This window comes from Pteropus medius, unplaced genomic scaffold, assembly GCF_902729225.1.
Source record: "Pteropus medius unplaced genomic scaffold, Ma_sr-lr_union100, whole genome shotgun sequence".
NCBI lineage: Eukaryota > Metazoa > Chordata > Mammalia > Chiroptera > Pteropodidae > Pteropus > Pteropus medius.
Window position 1 is genome coordinate 17,313,547 of NW_024340696.1, and position 24,184 is coordinate 17,337,730.

General features: G+C 38.0%; 2 protein-coding genes and 2 long non-coding RNA genes across 6 annotated transcripts in view; 2 read left to right on the forward strand and 2 right to left on the reverse strand.

The window, feature by feature from the left end:
- The window catches only part of HSD17B12 (hydroxysteroid 17-beta dehydrogenase 12), a 131,139-nt gene extending 116,607 nt beyond the window's left edge, over nucleotides 1-14,532 (forward strand). The window contains exons 8-11 of the mRNA XM_039867380.1: nucleotides 1,898-1,979; nucleotides 3,571-3,636; nucleotides 12,610-12,759; nucleotides 13,116-14,532. Of these exons, the coding sequence (XP_039723314.1) occupies nucleotides 1,898-1,979; nucleotides 3,571-3,636; nucleotides 12,610-12,759; nucleotides 13,116-13,220 (403 nt within the window). The 3' untranslated portion in view covers nucleotides 13,221-14,532. The remainder of the gene's footprint in view (nucleotides 1-1,897; nucleotides 1,980-3,570; nucleotides 3,637-12,609; nucleotides 12,760-13,115) is intronic.
- The window catches only part of LOC120606297 (uncharacterized), a 35,390-nt gene extending 13,332 nt beyond the window's left edge, over nucleotides 1-22,058 (reverse strand). The window contains exon 1 of the long non-coding RNA XR_005653862.1: nucleotides 19,798-22,058. This is a non-coding gene — a long non-coding RNA (uncharacterized LOC120606297). The remainder of the gene's footprint in view (nucleotides 1-19,797) is intronic.
- Nucleotides 22,059-22,932: 874 nt separating this feature from the next.
- On the reverse strand, nucleotides 22,933-23,571 carry LOC120606286 (uncharacterized). The gene is made up of 2 exons (XR_005653855.1): nucleotides 23,293-23,571; nucleotides 22,933-23,212 (listed from the first exon to the last, which is right to left on the reverse strand). It is a non-coding gene; the product is annotated as an uncharacterized LOC120606286 (long non-coding RNA).
- Nucleotides 23,572-23,637: 66 nt separating this feature from the next.
- ALKBH3 (alkB homolog 3, alpha-ketoglutarate dependent dioxygenase) overlaps nucleotides 23,638-24,184 on the forward strand; it is a 29,289-nt gene continuing 28,742 nt past the window's right edge. Inside the window, exon 1 of one of the 3 annotated variants that reach the window (XM_039867383.1) lies at nucleotides 23,638-24,050. The gene's annotated coding sequence lies outside the window, so the exon portion shown is untranslated. The remainder of the gene's footprint in view (nucleotides 24,051-24,184) is intronic. The other 2 variants (XM_039867388.1, XM_039867381.1) reach the window with 2 other exon arrangements.

Consider the following 24,184-nt stretch of genomic DNA (forward strand, 5'->3'; position numbering starts at 1 on the left):
GGTCTGCACTGAGCTCAGTGAAGGTCACCCATTCCAATATGTCATAAATATATTTCCCTTTCTCTCTTTTTTTTATATAGATTTGTCGAGATACATTTCACATACCATAAAATCCACCTGTTTGTAAAGTGTACAATTTGGTGGTTTCTAGTGTATTCACGAAGCTGTGCGGCCATCACCACAATCTAATTTTAGAGCATTTTCAACACCCAAAAAAGATAAATATTTTAAATTCGTACATTAATACTATATGAAAAGTCTCCAGTAACAAAACTGGAACTAGTCCATTTTGATCAAAGGAATTTCTCACAACTATAGATAAAGTGAAATTACTAGATATTTATTGCTCATTCACTAGTTTTTATCTTAGAGTGATTGGCTTCTAACTCCTGATAGACACTCTTCCTTTCTTACCTTAACATTTAAAAAGAAAAGGTTTTTCTGTCTTTGTGAGAGACACAAGCAAAAAACACAAGAATGATACATTGACTAAATTCCAACTTTCTTCAAAACGTTAATTTAACCTTTTTAAATTTGAGATTTGATTTCCGTGACCAAAATGTTAATGGATTTTACTGATTAGGAAAGTATGTGTTACTAATAATGACTTAAATTAAAAAATGAAAACAAAAAATAACAACTTGTTTCCGGTGACACACTAAGCTGAGGATCCAGACTTCTGTTTGACGGTTGAAGTGGCATCTCGCCTAGAGGCTGGCAGATGGACTGGGTGACCTTTGGGGATTATTTCTTTTCAGGTTTATGTCTAAAATAACTTAGATACCGTTTAATCATGTTTCCCTTATTATTTTGCACAAAAAGGGCCTATATAGTCCTTTTTTTTAATATTGAAAAAAAAATAGGCCTTGAGGGAAGTAAATTTAGATGAAAAATAATGAGAAACTAGGTTGAAGCAAGGAATCTGATCTGTGAAATCCACTAAGAGGTGGATGGGTCAGGTCGCAGTAGTCGAAGAAGTGGACCAAGCCCCATGAGAAGAATGGATTGAGGTGGAAGAGCTGATTTTTAATTCTGTTTAAAATTCCTAAAACTCTAATTTCACACTCCACCAAACCCACATATGCTTGCTACCTACTAGTATATTCACAGCATTGCTTTCCTCAAACTAATTTTCATTTATTTGTAGAATTAGTAATTCAGGGTAACTTTCTGACTTTTGACTTTCAGTAGTCTCTAAAAGTTACAGTAGAGATTGAGCTTTGTCTTTTGGCAAAAGAGTATGGTTTGATGCACTGTAGAGTTGCATAATGTTAAAGTCAGCTCTTCATTTAGCACCTGAATATCTACAACCCAGGGAAAGTAGGAGGGCAGGACATAATCTTCATTCATTGCCGGAAGGTTTTATTAAGCACCAGTTACATGCTCAGGACTGTGCTGCGTGTTTTGAGGAAAAGTGAGGACAGACGCTGTCCAGAAGCTTATGTTGAGGAAGGAAAAAAAATATATAGAATGATTAAATATATATAGAATGATTAAATACAGCAAGGTCGTATGTGATGATATGCCAAAATAAAAGCATGCAAGGAGTGTGAGAGTTAAAAGAGTGTGTTACTAAGGCTGAGAATTCTTGGTGCCGTGGCCAGAGAAGACCGCAGAGGGTAGACATCAACTCCAGGAACCTACAGATTTGATCCCATCGTGCCCCAGATTACTAAAACCAAGAAATGAGCTAATTGCACACCAGAGCTATTTTTAGTTGATTGAGTTATGCCTTATTCACTGACCAGACGCGTCACAGGCTGATGAAAGGCAAGGAGAGAGATGTGTTAGAGAAACAGCTGGGTCATTCTGTTTCAAGTCTACAGCTCCATCTGTAATTCACAAGCAATTGTGTATCTGATTTCATTCTGTTTACTTGGTATATTTTCTTTTTTAGGTCTAAAGGGGTAATTCTGAACATGTCCTCTGCCACTGGCATGGCCCCAGTTCCACTGTTGACCATCTACTCCGCATCCAAGGTGCATAGTCCTTTAGTAAATAATGTCAAAATGAGAGCGAGGAATAATTTTCAATCTCAGAAATGAACATAGAACTTTCTCAAAGTTTTATTCTTGGCAGTTTTCAAATGGAATGAGAAGGAAAATACCCAACCCTAGTTTTAGGGCAACCAGAGCCTATTAGAACGATTGATGTAAACTTTACAAATGTGACACCAAGATCAAAGATCCACAGATTTTTTTTTTTTTTTCTCCCAGTAGTTTATGGTGTTAAAATTGATATTTGTACTTTCCAGAGAGAGCCGGCCTAGGTCAGTTAGCTCGGTTGATCAGAACATGATGTTAATGATTCTGAGATGGGAGATTTGGTTTGTAAGTAAGTCACCTGCATACAGCATCAGTTCCAAGTCTGCAGAGCTGAGTAGGATTGCAGACAGCACATAAGTACACATAGTAGATGCAAGATAGACTGCGTGAGACTGTGAGTATTTTGCCACATTATTCAGAATTCACAGATATTTATTGTTACTTCTGGAGTAAGACAAGAATTTTCCAGACCTCTGTAAGATGTCATAATTTTATACAACATCATCGTTCACCTCTTCACATTACTACTAGGAAAATAATTTAGAATATATTTCTTACCGCCTGCAGGAAATAGCATCATCTTCATATACATCGTTGAAGCATGGGAGACATCTATGAAATGAAAATGACCACTGAGATGCTGAAATTCAATAAGCTTTTAGGGGAAAAGGAGCAAAATATAATACATGATAAGAATGTACAATATGTCAGGGACGGAAAAGAGCAAAATTCCTGCCTTTTTTTTTCATTTGGCTTTTTTTCCACTGGAAAAATATAAACTGTGACTACCATCTTTTGAAAAAGCTTGGTACCACCCCCAACCCCTGCAACCCACTTGCTTTCTGTATCTCTGAAACGTAACAGTGGGCATGTTTAAAATGAACACCATGTTTCTTGGAGTGACCGGTGAACTCCAACTGCTTACCCGTTCTGCTCCATGGACATGAGACTAATTATTGGGACCCTCGTAGAGTCATTACTGATACTTTGCATTTCACATTTGCAGAGTGTGGTACATTATATTTTACAAATAGATTTAAAGTCGTGCTATCGGAAGATGGGCTGTCAGGTCCATCTCTACATTTCTTGAATCCCAGAGCACCAAGAGGATGCTCGCTCTTTCCTTCTCTTTATTGACAACGAAATCCCCATAGAACAGAGTTGAATGGAATTTATATTGTGTTCCTGTTCGAATGGCACATGGGGAGGAGGAATGCATCGTTTAATAAAACATTTCTTGGGGAGTAATTTTCTGAAAAAAGAAAAGAAGAACCTTTTCCAGTTAAATCAAAATTTGACCTGGGTATTTTATTTGGTAAGAGAATACTTAATTTAATGGCAGATTAAAAATGACTGGAGGTTTCGAAGCATGTTTTTTAAAGGTCTCTTCTGCATTTGTTGTAAAAAGAATGATTAGAAACTATAGTGTTAAATGGTTAGTTTATTATTTTTGTTTCCATGGCTACAAATCAAGCAGATTGATGTAAATCGTGCGTGTTTTCTCCTCATTCCCACCCCCTCGCAGGCTTTTGTAGATTTCTTCTCTCAGTGCCTCCATGAGGAATACAAGAGCAAGGGCATCTTTGTGCAGGTGAGTAGAGTTTGTTTCAGTTAAATATCCCTGTTGTTTTGTGGTTTCCCCAGCAACTGTTGCCATTTTGGCAACAAAAAAAAAATCACGTTCTCAAGTAAGTGAGCGTGATGTTAGCGTACTTTTAAAGACATGATTGTTTTTTAATGCACTTTAGATTTTAAAAAACTATTCCCTAGAGTTTTAAAGTAGGGATACCTAGAGTAGAAGTGAATGTAGTGTAAACAGTTGAAGCATAATTATTATAAGCTCTTATGGTTTTATTTTGAGAGAATTAGACTATCAATATCTCTTAGCTGATAGGTATGTAAGATGTGCCATGGCTGTTCCAAAGCCACTGTGTGCCAACTACAGATAGGGCAGAGAGCGGAACAGAAGAACTGACTTTTATGAGAGCAAGGATGGTGACATAACACCAGGATGATAAAAATAAGGTAGTGATTTTTAATTTTTTGAAAATTGTGGTAAAACATACATAACAGAAAAATTGTGGTAAAACATACATAACAGAAAACACCATTTAAATACATTCACATTGTTGTGCAACCACCACCACTATCCATCTCTGGAATTGTTTTCATCTTCCAAAACTGAAACTCTATCCATTAAATAGTAACTTCCCATGTCCCCTCCCCCAGCCCCTGACAACTTTCTGTGTCTGAATTTGACTATGCTAGGTACTTCATATGAATGGAATCATACAGTATTTGTCCTTTTGTGTTTGGCTTTTTTCACTTAGCATAATGATTTCAAGATTCATCCAGCTTGTAGCACGGGTCAGAATTTCCTTCCTTTTTAAGGCTGAATAATATTCCATCGTGTGAACATACATCACTTAGCGTTTCTCCATTCACCTGTTTTGGGTTGCTTCTGCCTCTCGGCTGCTGTAAATAATGCTGTGTGAACATGGGTGTACACTTATCTTTTTGAGACCCTGCTTTCAATTCTTTTGTGTATGTACCCAGAATTGGAATTGCTGGATCAGATGGTAATTCGTTTTTTGAGCGTGGAGTGGATAGGCTGACTGTTTTCCATAGTAGCATCCAATTTTATGTTCCCACTGGCAATGCACAAGGGTTCCAGTTGCTCCACATCCTCACCGATACTTATTATTTTCTGTTTTCTTATTTTTTTATTTTTAAATATTGCCATCCTAATGAGTCTGAAGCGGTATCTCCTTGTGGTTTTGATTTACATTTTCCTAATGATGAGTGATATTGAGAATCTTTTCAAGTGCTTATTGGCCATTCGTATATCTTAGACGAAATGTCTATTTCAAATCCTTTCTCCATTTTTTACTTAGGTCGTTTGCTTGTTGAATTATAAGAGTTCTTTATATATTCTGGATACTAACCTTTTATTAGATAATATGATTTGCAAATATTTTCTCCCACTCTGTGGGTCGCCCTTTCACTTATAGATAGTGTCTTTTGATGTACAAAAGTTTTTAATTTTGATGTAGTCCAATTTATCTATTTTTTCTTTATTAGCTTTTCAGTCATATCCAAGAAATATTGCTTCATCCAGTGTCATGAAGCTTTACACCTATGTTTTCTTTCAAGAGTTTTACAGTTTTAGCTTTTACATTTAGGCCTTTGTTCCATTTAGACTTAATTTTTATAGAGACCTTTGATTTTATTATGTAGCTAACAGATACAATGCTGTGAAAATACAATACAAAAATATAAGAAAGAGCAATTGTAGGAGTTTTTATGGGTATCTCAAATCAGCTCTTGTTCAACACAAAGAAATAATGGCTCACAGTATTTCCATGGTTAGCCACATTTTAAACAATGTCTTGGGAGAAGCTGCATTTCTTACCCCTTTTCTGCTCCTGCCCACGACCTGCCCCCACCTCTTCACAGACCCAGTGTTCGTTCTGGCTTTTATTATTGTGGGCTCGCTATTTCGCTTTTTGGACCCTAAAGCCCCCAAATGATCAGTCATCAAAATAATAGCTAATATTTGAGGGGATACTTTTTAGGCACAGTGCTAAGCACTTCATATGTATCCATTTATTTCATTGCATCTCATAACGATCTCATAAGATGGTGTGTGATCACCATCTTCTTCAAATTTATGGCAATTGGGGTTTAGAGAGGTTAAGCCACTTGCCCATGTTGAACCAGGACTCAAGTCCACGTCTCTTTGGCACCACAGCCTTTGTTCTTAACCACTGCACTTCTTGCTCCAAACCCTTAGTACAGCAGTGAGCACTTCCAGGCTCCACCTGTGCTCAGGCCATTACAGAACCAGAAAGTGCTCAGCTGCTTAGTTCCATTTCCTTCCTTATATCTTTAGCCAAGAGGGGCCTAAGTGTTATCTAGATGTAGCTTCTAAACCTTTTCATTCCTTGAGTAGATACTGGTGCTAAATCACCCACAGCGAGAGGGGCCAGCAGTTAGAGGAAGAGTGGGGGCAGCCTTTCCTCATCTTCCAGGGTCAGCTTAGAGCCTGCTTCCTCTGACTCCCCACCTGAGTGTGGTCTTGCCCAAGGGACCCTTAGATGTGATAGCCCTTTGGTGTTATTTTGACTTGCGGCTTCTCATAAGTAGAGGGTATATTGGGGAGAACAGGGATTTTGAGAATCAGGAATTTTATACTAAACTACCACACTGCCCTTTTCCCCTTTCCTTGACACCAGTCATTTTAGTGCTAGTAGCTCAAAGCTGCTATGTAGAATGTGTTGTATTTCGCTAACAAGGAAACCAGTAAAGCATTTGTGTGGGCGGTAAGACTTCGATGCCACACAATGCGCCATTTTCTCATTCTGTTGAACCTATTGTAATCAAGCTATTAATGTAATCACTTTTAAACACCTACCAAGACTAGGCAGGAATTTTAAAGGTTCATTAGCCGAATGACCAGAAATTGCAACTGTTGGCAATGACCAAAGGAAGTGTTAGGTTTCGTGAGCACAGACGAGTGAGTTCTAAAATTCTGTGAATATGTAAGACTGGCTCCTCTCTTACTCCAGTGGCTTGTTTCTTCCAAAGATCTTTTCTTTTGATTTGCTGCCTCTTAATCTGGTGTGAGTAGAAGCTACTACAAAAACATACTAGCATTCATTTCCTAAAATACTATACTTGGATTATTTTTATTTAATTCATTATTCCCTAATAATGAATTATGAATTATGTAACTTCATCAATCATTGTCTTCCTTCATATGAATCCATTTAGAGTTTAAACTTAGAATGAATTTGGTGAAAAAAAAAAAATTCAGATGTTGGTGAGGGAAAGTGCTGTTGTCATTTCTGTGTGAACACATCAGAATACTGAAGTCTCATGTCAGTTCTTACCAGAGGGACAAAAAAAAATCTGGTCTAAGTGACGCCTAGAGTTAAAAATGATTGGTTTCTCTTTGGTGGTGTTTTATGTCTACACATTTTTTGGACTAGGTGTCTTTGCCGGCCCATTTCCCCTTCTACTCCATCCCACATGCTGCCTCCTGGGAGATCTTGTTAAAATACAAGTCAGATAATGTTGCTTTCCTTCACAGTCTTCCAGTGTTTAGGATTGAATTTAAACTCCAGCCTCTCTTGCCACTCCATCATCCCACCCCGAGTTCCTGCCAGAGTGGATGTCGTGGTGTCCATTACACGCCCTGCCCTCTGCAGTGGCAGTGGCTGGCCCCTCTGTTGGCACTCCCTTTCCTGAACTCCTCTCCAAATCTACACATCTCCTCTCCACCCGTTCACATCCGAGCCTGTGACCCGCCTCCATCTTTCCAGGCTCAGGCCACACTTCCTGGCCCTGGGAAACCTTATTTCACCTTTCCTTCTGCTTTCGAATTTCTTATTAAGTACCCCGGCTTGATATTCTCTGGCCCTCCCACTTCCCCCTACTTCATTGTAGTCTTGAGAACTGGGCTTTTTTTCTTGTCCCTGTGTTGCTAATTCGGGGTACACTAGAGACCTACCTTTTGCTTGGCATCACGGAGGACTCTGATTATGCTTGGCCATGCTCTGCAGTACACAGACATCTGTTTTGAAGGCCTTTTAAGCTTCTTCTGTTGCTCCCATGTGCCCATGGTCTTGAATTTTCAACCTCTATCTCTAGAGGTCTGCCAGGCTAATACTATGTTGTCAAATTTCAGTTTCTTCTAATCTTTGGAAGGAAAGCTATCTTTTTAGGTCTACCTCCATGTAGAGTGTACATCAGGTTGCTCTTCTGAGAGAGGAAGAGAGTGTGTTTTTCAAATTGTAGGTTCTTTTATATTTAATTCCTTATTAGTATTTTTCTTTTGCTTTTCTCTTCCAACTTTCTCTCAAATTATTCTTTCCTATAATTTTGTAAGAGCATTTAAAATTTCCTTCATGAATTCAGATTTGCCATTATATGAGCATTTCCTGGAAATGCAAGTAAAGAGTAAGTAGCGACAACAAGTGATATAAATTCCCTGGAGGCGAATTTTAGGCCTGATGGACTCTGTTGATTTTTGAATGGAGGGTAAGTACATGCTCGTAAACCTTATCAAAAGTGTGCTCTGTTAGTGAGTACCATCTGTTCTCATTATCCCTATAATTAAAGCACAGTCAAAATTATCCTTAACTCTTTCAAAGGGCAAGATCATAAGTAATCTGACTAGCTAGTTGATGGGCCACAGTCCTGGGCTCCTTCTGTGTGCCCTGTGCTGATAAGCCAGTAATGCGAGCATGTAAGAAATAGCTAACACTAAAATGACATCCTAAACTATACTTTTGGAACTTTGATTCTGTAAAGCTTTCATAAGCCTTCCTGTTTTTAAAAACTTTTTATTTGGAAATAATTTCAAATTTACAGAAAAGTTGTAAGAAAAAGAATAGTACACAGAGCACCCGAATAGCCTTTACTCAGAATCATTTATCGTTAATATTTTACTCTGTTTTACCATTGGAAAGTAAGTTGCCTACCTCATAGTTCTCTACCTCTAAATACCTTAGTATATATTTCCAAAGAATAAGGAGATTCTCTTATACAACCACACTACAGGTACCAACTTTAGAGGTAACATCGACACAATACTTTAGTTTTCCATTTGTGTTCCAATTTATAATCCCCATAATATTCTTTATAGCATTCTTTTATCCTCCAGTAGAGAATTCGTTCTAGGACCAGGTGTTACATAGTTGTCCCGTCTCTTTGGTTATCTTTAATCTGGAATATATCCATGGCCTTTGTCTTTTTATGACATTGTTATTTTTGAAGAGTACAGTACTCCTCTTTATACTTTTTATAATTGAACAGATCCTGAAATGGAAAATGAATACAAAATCTAAGGAAGAAAAGGTTCCCTCAAATGCCTCATAGAAGCTGCAGCCTCTGCCTAAAGAATATGCAGGCTACCCTGGTGAATTTAATGCTCATCGAAGGCAGATTTAGACACAATGTCTAGAATTCCATATTGTACAAATAGACTGGAGCCTAGTGTTTTCTAAAGCATAATTGTGCATCGTTTTGGTCACTTTAAAATTTAGGAAGGCATGGTTGGTACACAGGTGACTGCATGAAAGATGCTCTACCATGTGAAGTTACAAGGCTCGGTGTCTCATTTCGTGGGTATCCGCCTGACACTGGGCATCTGTCTTTCCACTGCTCCATGGCATTGAGTTGTAGTGGCCTTTCTTTTGTGAGTCAGAGGCTCTGAATTGTTTTGTGAAGACCAGAGACCTAAGCAAGCTATTCCGGTGGGGGCGAATAAAGATACCAAGTTGTCTCCAGGGATTTTTTTTTTTTTTTTTTTTTTTTAAATAATAGGCTTAGCAAGGCTAAAACATCAGCTTTGCGTTGTGGCTTAGTTAATTATTTTCAGTTTGGGATTCTAAATTTGAAGACCAGGACACTTGCCCACATCTATAGCTGTCAAGGGCCAGGTTGTTTCAAGCTGGCTATATTTATAATAGCAAATTGTTGAGCCTTAAGTAACTTTTAAAATTTGTTCTGCCCAAAATACTTCCTATAAAAATGTGTATCTTCCTTACCTGTTCCCTGTAATGTTTCTTTGAGTAAGCAGGAAAGATGGATTACTTACTGCTTATTGGGTTTTTAACTGTTTAAGGATGTACTTAGTTGACATTTTGACATATAAAGTATTTCTTTACTTTTACGTAGCTTGAAATACTCCTTTTAAAATTCTGGGCATGTAGCTAGACCTGTAAGTTTGCCTTTGTTTAGATAGACAAAACTTCAGAATACCTAAAATTTTATTTTAAACTCTTATGTTACATTGTCAACTTCCTGGTATAATTAGTTGTCTGGACCCTAGCAGTGGAAAGGGATCCCAGTGCTATTCTTCAGTGCTGTCCAAAACAGAGTGTTCCGTTGCTAATTCATTCAATAGCTCTTCTTTACGCTTCTACTAAGCGCTAGATACTGTTCTTTTTTTCCCCCTCCTATTTCATTTTCATTTAAATTATTTTCTCAATTACATTTGATACCCAACATTATTTTACATTTATTTCAGGTATACAGCACAGTGGTCAGACATCTACATAATTTACGAAGTGATCCCCCTGATCAGTCTAGTACTCACCTGTCACTATCCTTAGTTATTACAGTATTATTGACTATATTCCCTATGCTGTACTTTATATCCCCATGACTATTTTGTATGAAGAACTTATACAACTCAACACTAAAAAAATTCAAACAATCTAATTAAAAAATGGGCAGAGGACCTGACTAGACATTTCTCCAAGTGGACATAGGCATATGAAAAGATGCTCAAAATCACTAACCATCAGAGAAATGCAAATTAAAACCACAATGAGATATCACTTCACACCGGTCAGAATGACTATCATCAGTAGGTGCTGTTCTATCTTCACAGAGCTTACATTTCTAACAATTAATACTGTCTAGTGATTGGATTTAGTTTTCTGCTTAGCCTTCCTCCTGTCATTGCTTCACACATATCTTGATGTTTGAACCATACTGAATTACTTACAGTTCCCTAATACCACGCTCTCGTGTCATTTTCTTACCTCCTGCCGTTCCTAGTACCCCAAATGTTTTTTCCTTATCTGTTGACCTGGCAAACCCCTCCACTTCATTAAGACTCAGCTCAAAAGTTATTTCATCTTAAATCCTTTCCATCGTCTTCTACAACACATTAACCACCTCGATTTTAAACCATTGTGTAAATAAATAAATACCCTTTCCAGAATAAAATTTGCATTTCTTAGTTGGGAAAACATGACTTGGAATTCCTGGGTATGTGTCTCTTGTGTCCAGCTCCAGAGCCAGAACTCTTTAGATTGTCTGGATGGTTTAGCTGAATGATGAGTAAACTTGTGGCACCATCAAGTGGTTCAGCCAAGCAGTGCGACTTAATTCTTCTACAGTATCAAAATAATCCAATTTATGCCATTTATATAGAGGGGGGTGGGATTATAATAAAATTATGTAATTGAGAGGCATTAGACCATCTTTATCTTGAAAGAAGCAGCTCAAAACATTATAGTGTCCTTATCAGGCTTGTGATCTATAATGGGAAGTTTTTAATCTTTGCTTTTTTTATAACCAGGAAACCTGAAGCATTGTATGACATGGTTTGCTTATGTCCCTTCATTATTTGAGACGGAGTACATGCATATACTCTTTTGCTTTGTTGCTCCTCAGCTTTGCGAACAAACTTTCCTTGTGCATTGTGAGAGCCTCACTGAACTCTGCACTTCGTGTGTGTTAGTCTGAGATCTCTCTTTGGTTTGCACTTTTACATGTTGTGTCCTTGCGGCAAGATGGTTTTAAAATTAAAGACCTTTTTGATAAATTTTTTTTTGCTCATTGAGGGATAAGTGTATAGTGATAATTGCAGTAAACAAATTCTATAAAACCGAAAGTCACCTATTCAAAGTTGGCCCAGGTGTAGAGATACTTTGGGGATGTTGATTTAGTGTGGGTTTGTGGCTGCAGGGACTAAGAGACAGAGATGGCGAGTGGCAGTACTTAGGCCCTTGGGTTCTTGTTTCTTAGCAGGCAGGCCAAAGTTTGAGCTCACCTGTTAAGGAGGGTGTGTTATATTCCTTGACCCATTCTTGGGAGTGGGAAAAACACAGAACAAAAGAAACAAAAAATGAAAGAGACATGGGACCCTCCTTCCAGCTCTCAGCAGGAAGAAAATGCAGAGTGTGGAACACATCTCAATTTTATTTCTACCTTCAGTAATGAAGTTTTTAGTTTTGACCACCATGTGCTGGAATAGATTCTCTTCTTTAATAGAAATATCATTATAATTGATACCCTTTCCTTTCACACATGTGTGATAAACAGAACAGACTCATCGTTGGTGAACAGCCGTACCCAAGTTATTTCATACTATGGAAGGAACCTCTTAAATCATGACTCAGAGCTCATTGTAGTAGGATTTCCTTGTGTTGTATTGAAGTGTATCCAGAACGTCTCGAGCATATGCAATAGAGAACCTAACGCTAGTTAAGTTCCTCTAGAAGATAGTGTTCAGATTTGTCATCTCACACCAGCTCCGTCAAATGTCTTTTAGTTACGTAAGCTGTTTCCATATTGTTATACTGTTTCTCCCACAAAGACGAAAGACAAAAAGGGATAAATTAGGCAGAAAATTAGTATTATCTCTTTAGGAAGATGTCAAAAATCTCCTACCTGGTACTTCTGTAAATGTTCAGTTTAGTCAGAGTAGAAAGCGTATCCTATTCTGAATCTCTGCTCTCTAGATTTGTGTAACGCCGCCTTCCTAAAGGTTCAAAAAGGTATATTTCTGCTTATTTTTAATACTTTCTCTAGTCTCACCTTGTTTTATTGAGAGATTTATTTCAGTTTGTTTTATGCTGTCATGTTCTGTCAAGCCTGGCTTTAGGTAATGCTTCTCTTTTTTTCTCTCTCTAAAGATACAAACTTTATATTTCATCAGTATGTTTCTGCCACTCAGAACAATCAAGCATCACTGTGAATTCTGAGTTTGTGGCCTTCCTAATCAATGGCATTTTGGGGGGTGGGGGGGTTGTTGCTTTTCCAGAGTGTCCTGCCATTCTTTGTCGCTACAAATATGACTAGAATCCGAAAGCCATCTTTGCAAGCACCCTCTTCAGATACGTTTGTGAAGTCTGCGATGAAAACAGTGGGCTTGAAATCCCGAACCAATGGATACTTCGTCCATTCTCTTGTGGTAGGTAGATTTTTAAGTCCCAAACTTGGGTTGAAGATTTTCTTTCTCATTGAGTCACAAAATAGTATGTGATATATTTATTTATATAGAGAGAGAGTCTAGATTTACATCTCTCTCTCTCTCTCTCTCTCTCTGTGTGTGTGTGTATATATATATAGTCTAGACTTACTAATGACTCATCTGTGTTTTATTTTAAACATCCAAGAACTTTAAAATCTACCTATAAATTTAAAAAAAATAGATTTTATTATCTGTCTATAAATAAAACAATATTATAGTAAAACATAAGATCATATGCTTTAATTTAGCTCAAATTGTAGGCTCTAATTATATTTATCTCCCCATTTTTTCCCTAGGGCTCAATAGTTTCAATTCTGCCTTCTTGGTTATATTTCAAAATCGCTATGAATCATAACAAGTCTTTCCGGGCTTACTGTCGGAAGCGTGCCAAGAAGAACTAAGCCTTGATGATTATACTGAGTAACTTGGCCAGAAGCTCCAGCTTGTGCACATTCACTGCAAGTCACCCACCCAGCTCCAGGACATTCAGTTGTCATTTTAATAGTTAAATATGGTCATAATGGGGACGAAAGCAGAAGTTTCTTTCAAGAGCTACTGACATATATCTGAATGCTACCACCAACTATTTTGAAATTTATCATAAATGCTCATATCAACTGGATACAGAACTAATATTAGCAAGAATAGCTTAATAGGAAGGAGCATGAGTATAACAAATGACAGAATGGTAGAATCACATGTACTTCTCAACAATGTCCTCTGGCCTAAAATGCCATGATGATAGTTGTATTTTCCCTGAAACATACTTTGAAAGGGCATGGCCAGCTACTCTTTTTCTTGTTTTTAACACTTTGAGGAGTAGAGATTGATTGATTGATTCACTTATGAGAGGACAATCTGCATAGCTCTTTGTAAGGTTTTCTAAAAGCATGTCCCAGTTTGTAGATTTATATGGAACTGTTCTTTCTCAGAGGTAGCTAATGACATAAAAATAATTCATGAAATATGGAGTTTTTTGACACATGAAGCCCTTGAAAATATGCTTTCTTCTAATACATATTTCTTCTCAGTTTATGTACATAAATACTGAATGCTATCGTATGATTTGTAAAGGTAAACGGGCCAAAATTTACAGACAACCACCTATGGGACCACTAAAACCCTGACCCTGGAAAGTGGCCTGCTTGGACCCCAGTCGTTTTGGTTTCTTCTGCACCGCACTAATAACTGCTTACATATGTTAGAACAGGTTACTCCTAGTAATGATGTCAGAGAAGTTTTAAATTGCTACCCTATCGATATTGATATAATTAGTTTAAAGAAAGATCATATAACAATTGTCTTGATTGAAAATATATTTCTTTGGTGCTTGAAATTAAGGCCATTTTTACACTGGCTTAATATAAATTAATACTTAACTTTTATCCTACTACATAACTTGTTTGGGGAAATTGCCAAGCAATAATTCAATATTGTGAAGCATATAGCCTAGAAGGTAGGACTTTCCTCTGTTGTGATTCCAAGGCTTGGAGTTTTAAGCACCAGTAAATTTGCAAAAAAAAAAAAAAAATTAATTGGAGTATTTAAGTGTTTTTATCTTATAATTTTGTCAGCTAAGGACAGAACAAAAACAGAAAAACCAAATTACCATCATTATATAAAGACATTTTAGCATGTAAAAAGTAGGAAGAACATAATCTCAGAATAAGGAATAATCATTTAAATTGAATAAATTTAGCTTTATGAAAAACACATTGCCTTTTTCTCTCATTTTGTTGAAATGGTGAAACCACAGTGACCTGGACAATATTTCATTTGCTCGCACACAGTGGTTGGTTGGTTGTGGTGGTGGTGGTTATTGGTAGAGAGCTGGTAGACAGGGGAAGTGGTTGGTTTACTCTTCTAGGTGCTGGAGAAACTGCAGTGAATAAGGCAGACAAAAATTCTTGCCCCAATACTGCTTACATTTGAGTTGGGAGGAGGGGAGGGAGCAAAGGCAGAAGACAGAAAATAAGCAAAAGATGGATAATAAGTGCCATGTGCTATGGGAAAAAAATGAAGCGGGTTAAGGAGAATGGGGAATCAGTGCGTGGGGGGCGGGAGTGGGGGGCTTGTGATTTTAAATAATAGACTCAGAGCAGGCCTTGGTGGGAAGTGGCCTTCGACAAGTCTTGAGCGAGCCTTTCGGTTATCTGAGCAAAGCGCATTTCAGGCAGACCAGCCTGTGCAGAGCCCAAGGAGAGCGCATACCTGAGGTGCTCCAAGAACAGGCAGGAGTACATACTTATTGAATTATACACTAGGTGATCTGTTTCCCAAAGATTTCAGAGACCTTGCCTTAGTTTAGTTGTGATTTTCTAGTATTAAATCACCTTTGCATTCTTGGTCATATTTCACTCTTTCGACACTGCTGAATTCAGTTACTTGCTGGTATTTTATTTGAAATTTTTACACCTATATTTAGGAAATTGGCTTGCAATATTTCTCATACTTGTCTGGTTTGCAAACCAAGATTATAACTTTATTAAATGTGCTGCGGAGTGTTGCCTATTTTACTACTCTCTGGAAGAATCTGTAAAAGATTAGGACAGTCTTTTTCTTGAAAGTTTATAAAAACCATCTGGCCCTAGCATTTATTTGTGGGAAGGTATTTAATTACAGATTGTTTTAATGATAATAAGACCACTCAGGGTTTCTATTTTAACTTGAGTCAATTTTGAAAAAAAAAAATAATAATAATATTCTGAGCATTTACTCATTTTTTTTCTAAATTTGTTATTAAAAAGTAACAAATTTTATTTTTTAAAACTGCTGGATATACACTTAATATTTCATTTGCTAATATTTTTTATATCTTTTCACCTTTTCTTTGACCATTGTTTCAGAAGTTTTTCTACTTAGTTTTTTTAAAGAATCAACTTTGGGCTTTGCTGTCCCTCTCTTCCCTTCTTTTTACATTATCCTGCTTCCTTGGGGGTTTATTCTGTTATTTTCCTTATTTCATAAATTGGACATGTATTTCATTCATGCGCAATATTTTTTCTGTTCTCACATTAACATCTTAAGGCTCTAAGTTTATTGGATTATCTCTTTGTGTGGGTGTGTATACACAAAGATGCACACTTTTTTTCAGTGCTAATATTTAAAAATTTACATTGTGATTTCTTTGACCTATGAATTATATTATTTTAAAAGTAAACAAGTTTTTAAAAGCACAAATTTAAGTTTTTATAAATGTATTTCTTTATAAATAACTTGTATTAATGTCACCATTACTAAGACAATTTTACATTATGTGCATTCTGATATGTCAATGAAGATACAACATCTCTTATGTGGTATTCCTGCTACAGTGTATAGCCTGAACCTAATCAAGAAGAAATATCAGAACCATCTAAAATGAGGGATATTCTACAAAGTTAACAAGCCTAAACTTGTCAAACACTTCAAATTAAAGACTAAAAAATCTGACAAGTAAATGTAACACATGATTTTGGATTGGATTCTGGTAGAGAAGAAGAAAAAAATTTTTTTTGCTGTAAAAGACATTTTCAAGATAATTACAACTGAATAAAGTCTACAGATTAGATAATAGCATTGTGTCAATGCTAATTTCTTGAGTTTTATCATTGTACTGCAGTTACTTAAGTCCTCTTTTTTAGGAAATGCACATTAGAGTATTTAGGGATAATGGGATATTCTATATACAACTTAATCTCAAAAATTTAGAAAAAATGCATACAGAAAATGATAAAACAAATGTGGCAAAATATTAGCATTTGGAGAATCTAGGTGACGGGTGTATGGATATTCTTTGTCTTGCTTTTGCAAATTTCCTGTAAATCTTAAATGATTTCAAAATAAAAAGTTCCTATAAATCTTTCATTATTGATTTCTAAATAATTGCACTGTGGTTAGAGAATATGTATGGTAGAGCTTGGGCAAGTTATAATCTCCCTCTGACTCAATTTTTGCCACCTGAAAAATGAGAATACTTATAGTACCTATCTCACAGATTGTTATAAACTAAAATTAATATTTTTAAAGTGCTCAGAATGTAGCCTGACATAAAAAATATATATACATATGTAAATATTATATTTAGAAAGGGTTTCTGCTAATGTGATTAATTTAGGGGTCTTGAGATTTTCTTAGATTATCCAGATGGGCCCTAAGTATAATCACAAGTATCCTTAATAAGAGAGAAGTGAGAAAGATTACACACAAAAGATGAGAAGCCAGTGTGACCAGGGAGGCAGAAATTGGAATGATACAGCCACCAGAAGGTGGAAGAGATACGGAACAAATTCTCCCGTAGAGGTTCTGGAGGATGCCCGCCCTGCCAACACCTTGATTTGGGCCTAGAAACTGATTTTGGACTTCTGGCTTCCAGAACTGTGAAAGAATAGTCTTGTTTTAAGCCACTGAGTTTGAAGTAATGTTATAGCAGCTATACAAAACTAATACAGATGTAAACTTTTTATTATTACCTATTTCTAGAAATTTTATGAGACTTTATGTCTAGGTATGACCAAGTGTTTTAATGTACCATATGTACATGTAAGCATATATGGTTATATGCTTAGAACAACATTTATTACTATAATTTTTTGTATATGTCCATTTAATCAAACTTGTGTTCAAATATTCTCATATCTTGGCTAACTTTTGTCTGCCTGGCCAGCAGTAATTGAGAGGTGTTTTGAATTCTCACTGTCATGGTGGACTTGTAGTTCCCGTTTTTGTCAACTTTTGCTTTATACATTTTGAGGCTATCTTGTGAAATAAAGTTTAGAATTCTTAGGTCTTTCTGATGAGCTTAACCCTTTTTTTGGTCATGTAGTAACGTCCTTACTGATAGCACTTTTTATGTTAAAATCTTTTTGTGGTATCAATATATCTACGTCTGCTTTATTTTGTATTTAGTAGTATGTATTTTCCAATCCTATTGCCTTCTTTCTTTCTACATGTTTATATTTTAGCTTTGTCTCTTGTAAGCCAAATAAACCTGGATTTTTTTTTTTTTTAATTTGGCAATCTCTGCCTTTTATAGGTAAGATTATTTCAATCACATTTTTTATGATTCCTAAAACACAGACTTAGTGATATGTTACTGTCTTTTATGCTTTTTTCTCCCTTCTTGACTGTTTTTTTAATTCAATTTCTCTTCCTATACTCATTTGAAAGTTTTATACTCTATATTTTTCTTGTGTTTTTTCCTGAACTTTTTCAGTGCATACTCAGTCTAAAATTATCTGAAGTCATAATCCCTTCTTTAATAATACATGGTCTTTAGAACATTGTAATTCTGATCAACCCTTTCCCGACTTGTGTGTTTTTGTGGGCTAGTATTTTTTTTAACCCTATAAATTAGATGTTTTCATCATTTTATATAAACATGTTGGTATAAATTGCCACGTTTACCAATTTCTTTGCACACCTCCCTTGCTCCTCAGACCTTCCTTCTGGTGCACATTATAGTTTAATTGGCACAACTGTTTCTCTTTGTTGGTGCTATATTTAATTCATAATGATGTGATTTAGAATTGATGGCATCTTAAGGTTAATGAAATACCTGATTATTCTACTGACTAGCTTCCGTTACTGGCATTCAGAAGTCAGTATGGCATTTTTTGTGTGATATATGTTTGGCCACTTTAAAGAAAACTTGATGTTCAGTGTTATGACAATGTAAGTATGGAATTTTAAAAATTTATTGTTATAGGTTTATTTTATGCTTCCTGCATCTAAGAATTCATGTCTTTTATCATGTCTGAAAAATTGTCTCCATTTGAGTCTCTAGTTATGTGTCATCTCCATTCCATCTCATAACCTTATTTTCTTGTCTTTCTGAGCTGCATACTGCATAATTTATTTCTATATTTCAGTTCAATAATTCTATCTTATCTGTTGTTTAAAACTATTCATTCCTATTTTTAGTTACATTTTTCTTTTTTAAAAGTTCTAGTTGGTTCTTATTTAAATCTGCCTGGTCATTCCTGATAGTTTAATAATGCTCGCTTATTTTAAAAATTCAGTTTTAAAATTTAAGAAAGTATTTCACACATTGGCGTTCTATATTCCAAAGCTGGTGATTCTTATATCTGACATATCTGGTGATTCTTGTATCTGAAATTCTTAGGAGTCTAAATCTATTGTTTGTATTTCTCCTGACTCTCATTCAAAATAGTTTGTTTTCTTCTGTTTGGTATTTTCATTTTGAAGTCCCCTTTGGTTGGTTTTAATCTGGAGAATCCCGAGGGCTACATTGGGATGTCCTTCAGAAATAATTTTTTTGCTTCTGTCAGCAGCCCGAGAACTCTACCAAGTCAGCACCACTCACTCTTCTGGAGATACCTGGTTCAATGCAGGAACCTCAGGCTTAGTTCCCTCACCTCGTAGTGATTCCAAGAGTTACTCTCCTGCTCTTAATGCTGGATTTGGCATTTCCCGCAAGGGGCAACCACTGATGGTTTATGTTCTTACTGCTCACTGCTTCTAGCTCTGATTTCAGTTTCCTACACTTTCTTCTCCTTGGGTTTTGTTTTCTTGCCCTTGGATATATCACTTTCTGTGACTCCAGCTTTGCATTAAATTGTATAGAGTGGCTACAAATTCATTTCGCAGGAGTTTGGGTAATTATTTGTTTTACATTTCTTCTAGGCAGGGATTCAGTATGCTGTAAGATAACAGATATATGATAGAACAAAAAAAATGTTTTTAAACTTCTGCAGAGAACAGAGGAGCCATACGCACACTTCTAACTAGCATTAATAGGGATTTTGAGGCCACTCTGTTCTAATTTAGCCAGAATTTAGTTGTATTATTCGTCTGTAGTGCCAGAAGCCTCCATTGAGTTTTCCGGTTTTTTTGTTCTGTGCTTCACTTTAAATATTTTCTACTGTCTTTTTTTTTTTTTAATTCTGTATATCTAAGAGTCATTTTAGGTTTACAGAAAAACTGAGCAGAAAGTACAGAGAATTCCCATATTCCATGCAGGATTATATTGCTACCTACCCTTCGCTTCTGGAGTCGCTGAAAGAAACCAGCTACGAGGTCCCAGGAGATGGCTCCATGTATCATTTCAGGAAGTCCTGTCTTTCCTAATTTGGCTTTCATTCCGCCATGTATTTGCAGTGGGATGGTGGTATCATGTAGCATTATGGTTCAGTTTTCTCCTGTTAATGAAACTAATATTTATACTCTCTACATCATAAGGTTGTTCTGAAAATTTGATCAGTGTATGCATGTAAGTAAAGCAGCACTTGGCATGTAAGACACTCAGGAAATGTGAAATATTATTTGCTATTATTTAAAAATAAGAATGTGTAAATGTTGCCAACTCTTTTTAGAGGGATATAACTATCAGTATCTTTGAGCCATCTGAATGCTACATACTTTAAAAACCCTGATGTAACTCCCAGGTTGCCTTAAAGCCTTCATTGATGACTATAACCTCCAGTGATCTCTCCCGTCCTAGATTTTTGTCTGCTCGCCACAATTTCACATCCAAGTACACTGTTCTTTAATTGCACCTCACATAGTTTACACAGTGGTTCCTGGAAGATTTTATCTCTGGCAGCGCCTGCCATCGTGCTGGGCACTGAACAGGAGGAGTTCCTGTCTGGAGTCTGGGGAAGCATCCTCTTTCCTTCAGCACTGTGTAAACTCAGCCAAGACTTTAAAGCTTCCACAGAAATACACTGTCGAGTTGGCAGGTTCCTGTCCCACCCTCCTTCCTCAAGCTGGGCACCACTAAGTCTTTGGCAGTGAGACGTGGGCTAGGAATTTCTCTATGTGACACCTTCACTGAGAGCTATTAGTGTGATGTGCCATTATTTTCCTCGTATTGGATTTTCTCAGGGATTCAGCAGCAGGTGCTCCACAAGTGGCACACGATTGAAACAGGGAATGTTTAGCAAGAGTCTGGTGTGAAATCGGCAACTAAAAAAAGGCTGCAGTGTGTCGCTCACCCAGAATCATTTCTAAGAGCTATAAGCACTTGAAGGATCTATGAGTTTTGCCATCCAGGGGGTGAGACAACTGTTGAGTGGAAAAGGGATCACCTAGAGAAAGCGAGCAACTGGGAAAGGCAGAGAGAACTCTTGGAGGTTCTTACAAAACGAAACAAGGCACTGTAAAAAATGCAAATTGCTGTGCCCTGTCCCGGACCTACTAACTCAGAATCTTGATGGGGGGCCTGGCATCTTCATTTTTTAAAAGCATCCCCTAGTGACTGTTGCAGATGATCTTCCAACCATGTGCTGAGAAACGCTGGTTTCAGAATAGAAGGCAAGGCAACCGAACAAGCAAAAGCTGCTGAGACTTTAGAAGGGCTGTCTCAGTTAAAGAGAAACGAGAGTAGTACGAATACGGGTCCCCATCAGAGGTAAACCAATTAGGAGTTTAAGGTCGACCCTGGGGTCAGCCACTTGCTAGCCTTTGTTCCCAATCCCTGATATCACAAGCATACCATAACAGGACTCAAATAGGAGACAGAAACTATATAGTAACTCAAACAGGAATAAAATAAAGAATTATTAACCATAATAAGGAATTACCTATAGGGGAAAAGGAAAACTAAAAATACAGAAATAGCAGACAGAGGGAGCAGCCACTTAAAAGTATCTCTAGGTTGACCTACCCCTAGGTTGAGGCAGAACACCAAGGAAGGTAAAAGCTGGAAGCACTCCGAACCCTCAGGAGGTACAGACCTGTGCAGTATTTTTCAAGTCATCTGCTCCAGGTGTGGGTTTCACAGGGTTCTCAAGCAAATGACAACTAGTCTCAGACAGGAGGGCAAGCTACTTCCACTGCCAAGGGAGGTTCAGGATGACTTGGGTGTTCAAGGTTGTCAGTTTCATTTGGGCCCAAGCAGATGTCCCTATTTCATGTTTTGGGATCCCATTCCTTTCCAAGTGATGCCTTAACTTCACAAGAGAAACTTAACAAGGCTGTAAATTCAACAACCATTGCAATTCAGCCCACAGAGACATGCCAAACATGGCTGGCCACTGTGCATTGCAGAGCCAGCTGAGATGAACACACTGGAATTAGAAAATAGAGCCCTTTCCTCCTCTCCTAAAATGTCCCTCCGGTATCCTCAACTGATGAAGCTTAATGCCAGGCCAAATGGCACAGGAGAAATGTTCCAGCACTGCACGCAGGGCAGTGAAGAATGGATGGATTTTGGAGCTGAGAATCGATGAGTAATAACTGGCAATGCACCTTACCTTCATTCCCTCTCCATGGTCTGCACCCCACCCTCCCAGCCCCAATAAGAACACAAATCCTGCAAGAAGATATGAGGAAACTCAGGATGCCAAGCCACATCAAGGTCATCTTTCTACTATTATACACTCACATGTATCTAGGATGAGCAAGTTGGCCCAGGATTGTCCTGGCTTTAGCACTTAAAAGGCCTGCATCCTGGGAAACTCCTCAGTCCCAGACAAACCAGTACAATTTGACACCCTCATGTGTCTGAAAGGTTTTCAGATGTTCTGTGTATCAGAATCACCTTGGGCACTTGGTAAAAATAAAAGTGATTCTGTTAAAAATGCGATTATTTTGGATACAAGTGGGCCATGGATTGATTTTTGACAAGAGTTCTACTCGGAGGCGTTAATCACTACTTTTAGGGACTCCTCAGTCCAGGTTTCTCTGTTCCTGTTCCAAAGACAATAATCATTGGGGAAAACAAAGAAATTGCATCTTTTGGAACATACAGCCAAGGTTCCTGAGTCAGAAGCAGACATTGACAAATTACTAGTTGTTGGGGTGGGGGTGGATAAAAATTGTAGTCTGGCCTTACCACTTTTCTCTTTTCAGTTCTAAGATAAATCATTTTTCTTTCAATGTCACACAGTATAATAAAGAATAAAGGATGCTGTGAAAATTAGATTTGATAGTAGCAACAATATAGGTACGCTGATGGGGTACACTGAGCTTCCGGCAGGTAAACAGTAAATAATACAATGCTTATTTTAAAGACTTTCACAGTGACTATGCTATGGTAGATAGATCTTGAAGAATAACTTGCACAAAATAGTTAATTCAGTGCTACTTTTGCTATTTTCACAGTGTAAGATACATGGTTTAACATGGCCACTTTAAAGCTTTCTCAAGAACTCAGATGAGCTGAAGAGAGGACACTTCTCTTAACATTTATTTTCTATTGTGTTCTAGAGAATCGTGCTAAATTCTTTACATACGCTATCTCATTTAATCCTCCTAACAAGAGATATGCCCGTTTTATAAAGAAGCAGAGTACTTGCTCTAGATTATATACATAGTAAACGGCGGCGTCTGGACTGAAACTTAGGTCTGTTCAGTTCACTCAAGCAAAATTTGCTTGGCACTGGAGAGCCATGAAGAATAAGGCGTGGACCCACGCCCTCTTGCAAGTGCTATGGATCGAGGTATGCACAGCCTGCAATGAGAACACAGAGGACGTGCATCCTAAACTCTTCACGGCTTTCAATATAAAATTCAAATCTTTTTGCCTAGTACCTGGTTCCCCAACTCCCTATCCCATGCTTGCGCTTGGATGTCTCCACTTGTGTGTGGGAGGTGATATCCAGAGGGACCTCGGCCTAGGAAACACATCTTCAGTCCCACCTTCGCCATATTCCGGCTCCTCACGGGGTTCCACCTAACCCTCAATCCCTTTGTTCCCCTCCTACCCCGGCCCTGCCTCTGGCACCTTCAGCAACGTGGCCCTCGAACAGCTGGGGACGCGAAGCCGGCCGGACTCCAGGAGATGATGCCGGAAGCCGCTGCGGCGGCGGCGCGTGGCGTAAGAGGAAGTGCCTGACGCCGCAGCCTGTGATTGGGAGCTGCTGGAGCCGGTGCCTCACTCTTAAGGTTCCCGGGACCTCAGGCAGCAGGGGAGGTCTGAGTCCGTGGGGTGCTTCCTAGGGCAGAGCGGTTTTGAATGCGCGTCCCGCTCCGCCGGCAGGTGCGGCCTGCCGGCTTGCCGCTACGTGTCTGGGGCTGGGGGAGTGGGGACTACTGCCTCTCAGGTCCCTTCGCAGGCGACCTCCGAAACCTCATTCCAAGCCTCCTAGAAGAAAATGAACTAAAATAGGGAAAAGTTGCTAACCCTTGTTGAGGACCAGGCTCTTTCACCTAGGAGGATCGTTTGATCTGCAGTTCAACCGTGAGAGAGGCATCGGCTCCCTGTTTACCGAGGAAGAAACTGCAGTTCATTCAGGTGAAGTCATTTGCCACAGGTCATGCAGCTGGGAAGTGACCGATCCGGATTCAGAGTGAGTCCTGTCTGACGCCAGAGCCTTTGCTCTTTGCACTGCAGCGCGGGTATCAAGCGTTGTCTGGGTAGAGAATCCCAAGGTGGATTCCGTTCTGTTAGTTAAAGTTTCTGGAATTCCACAAATTCAGTAGG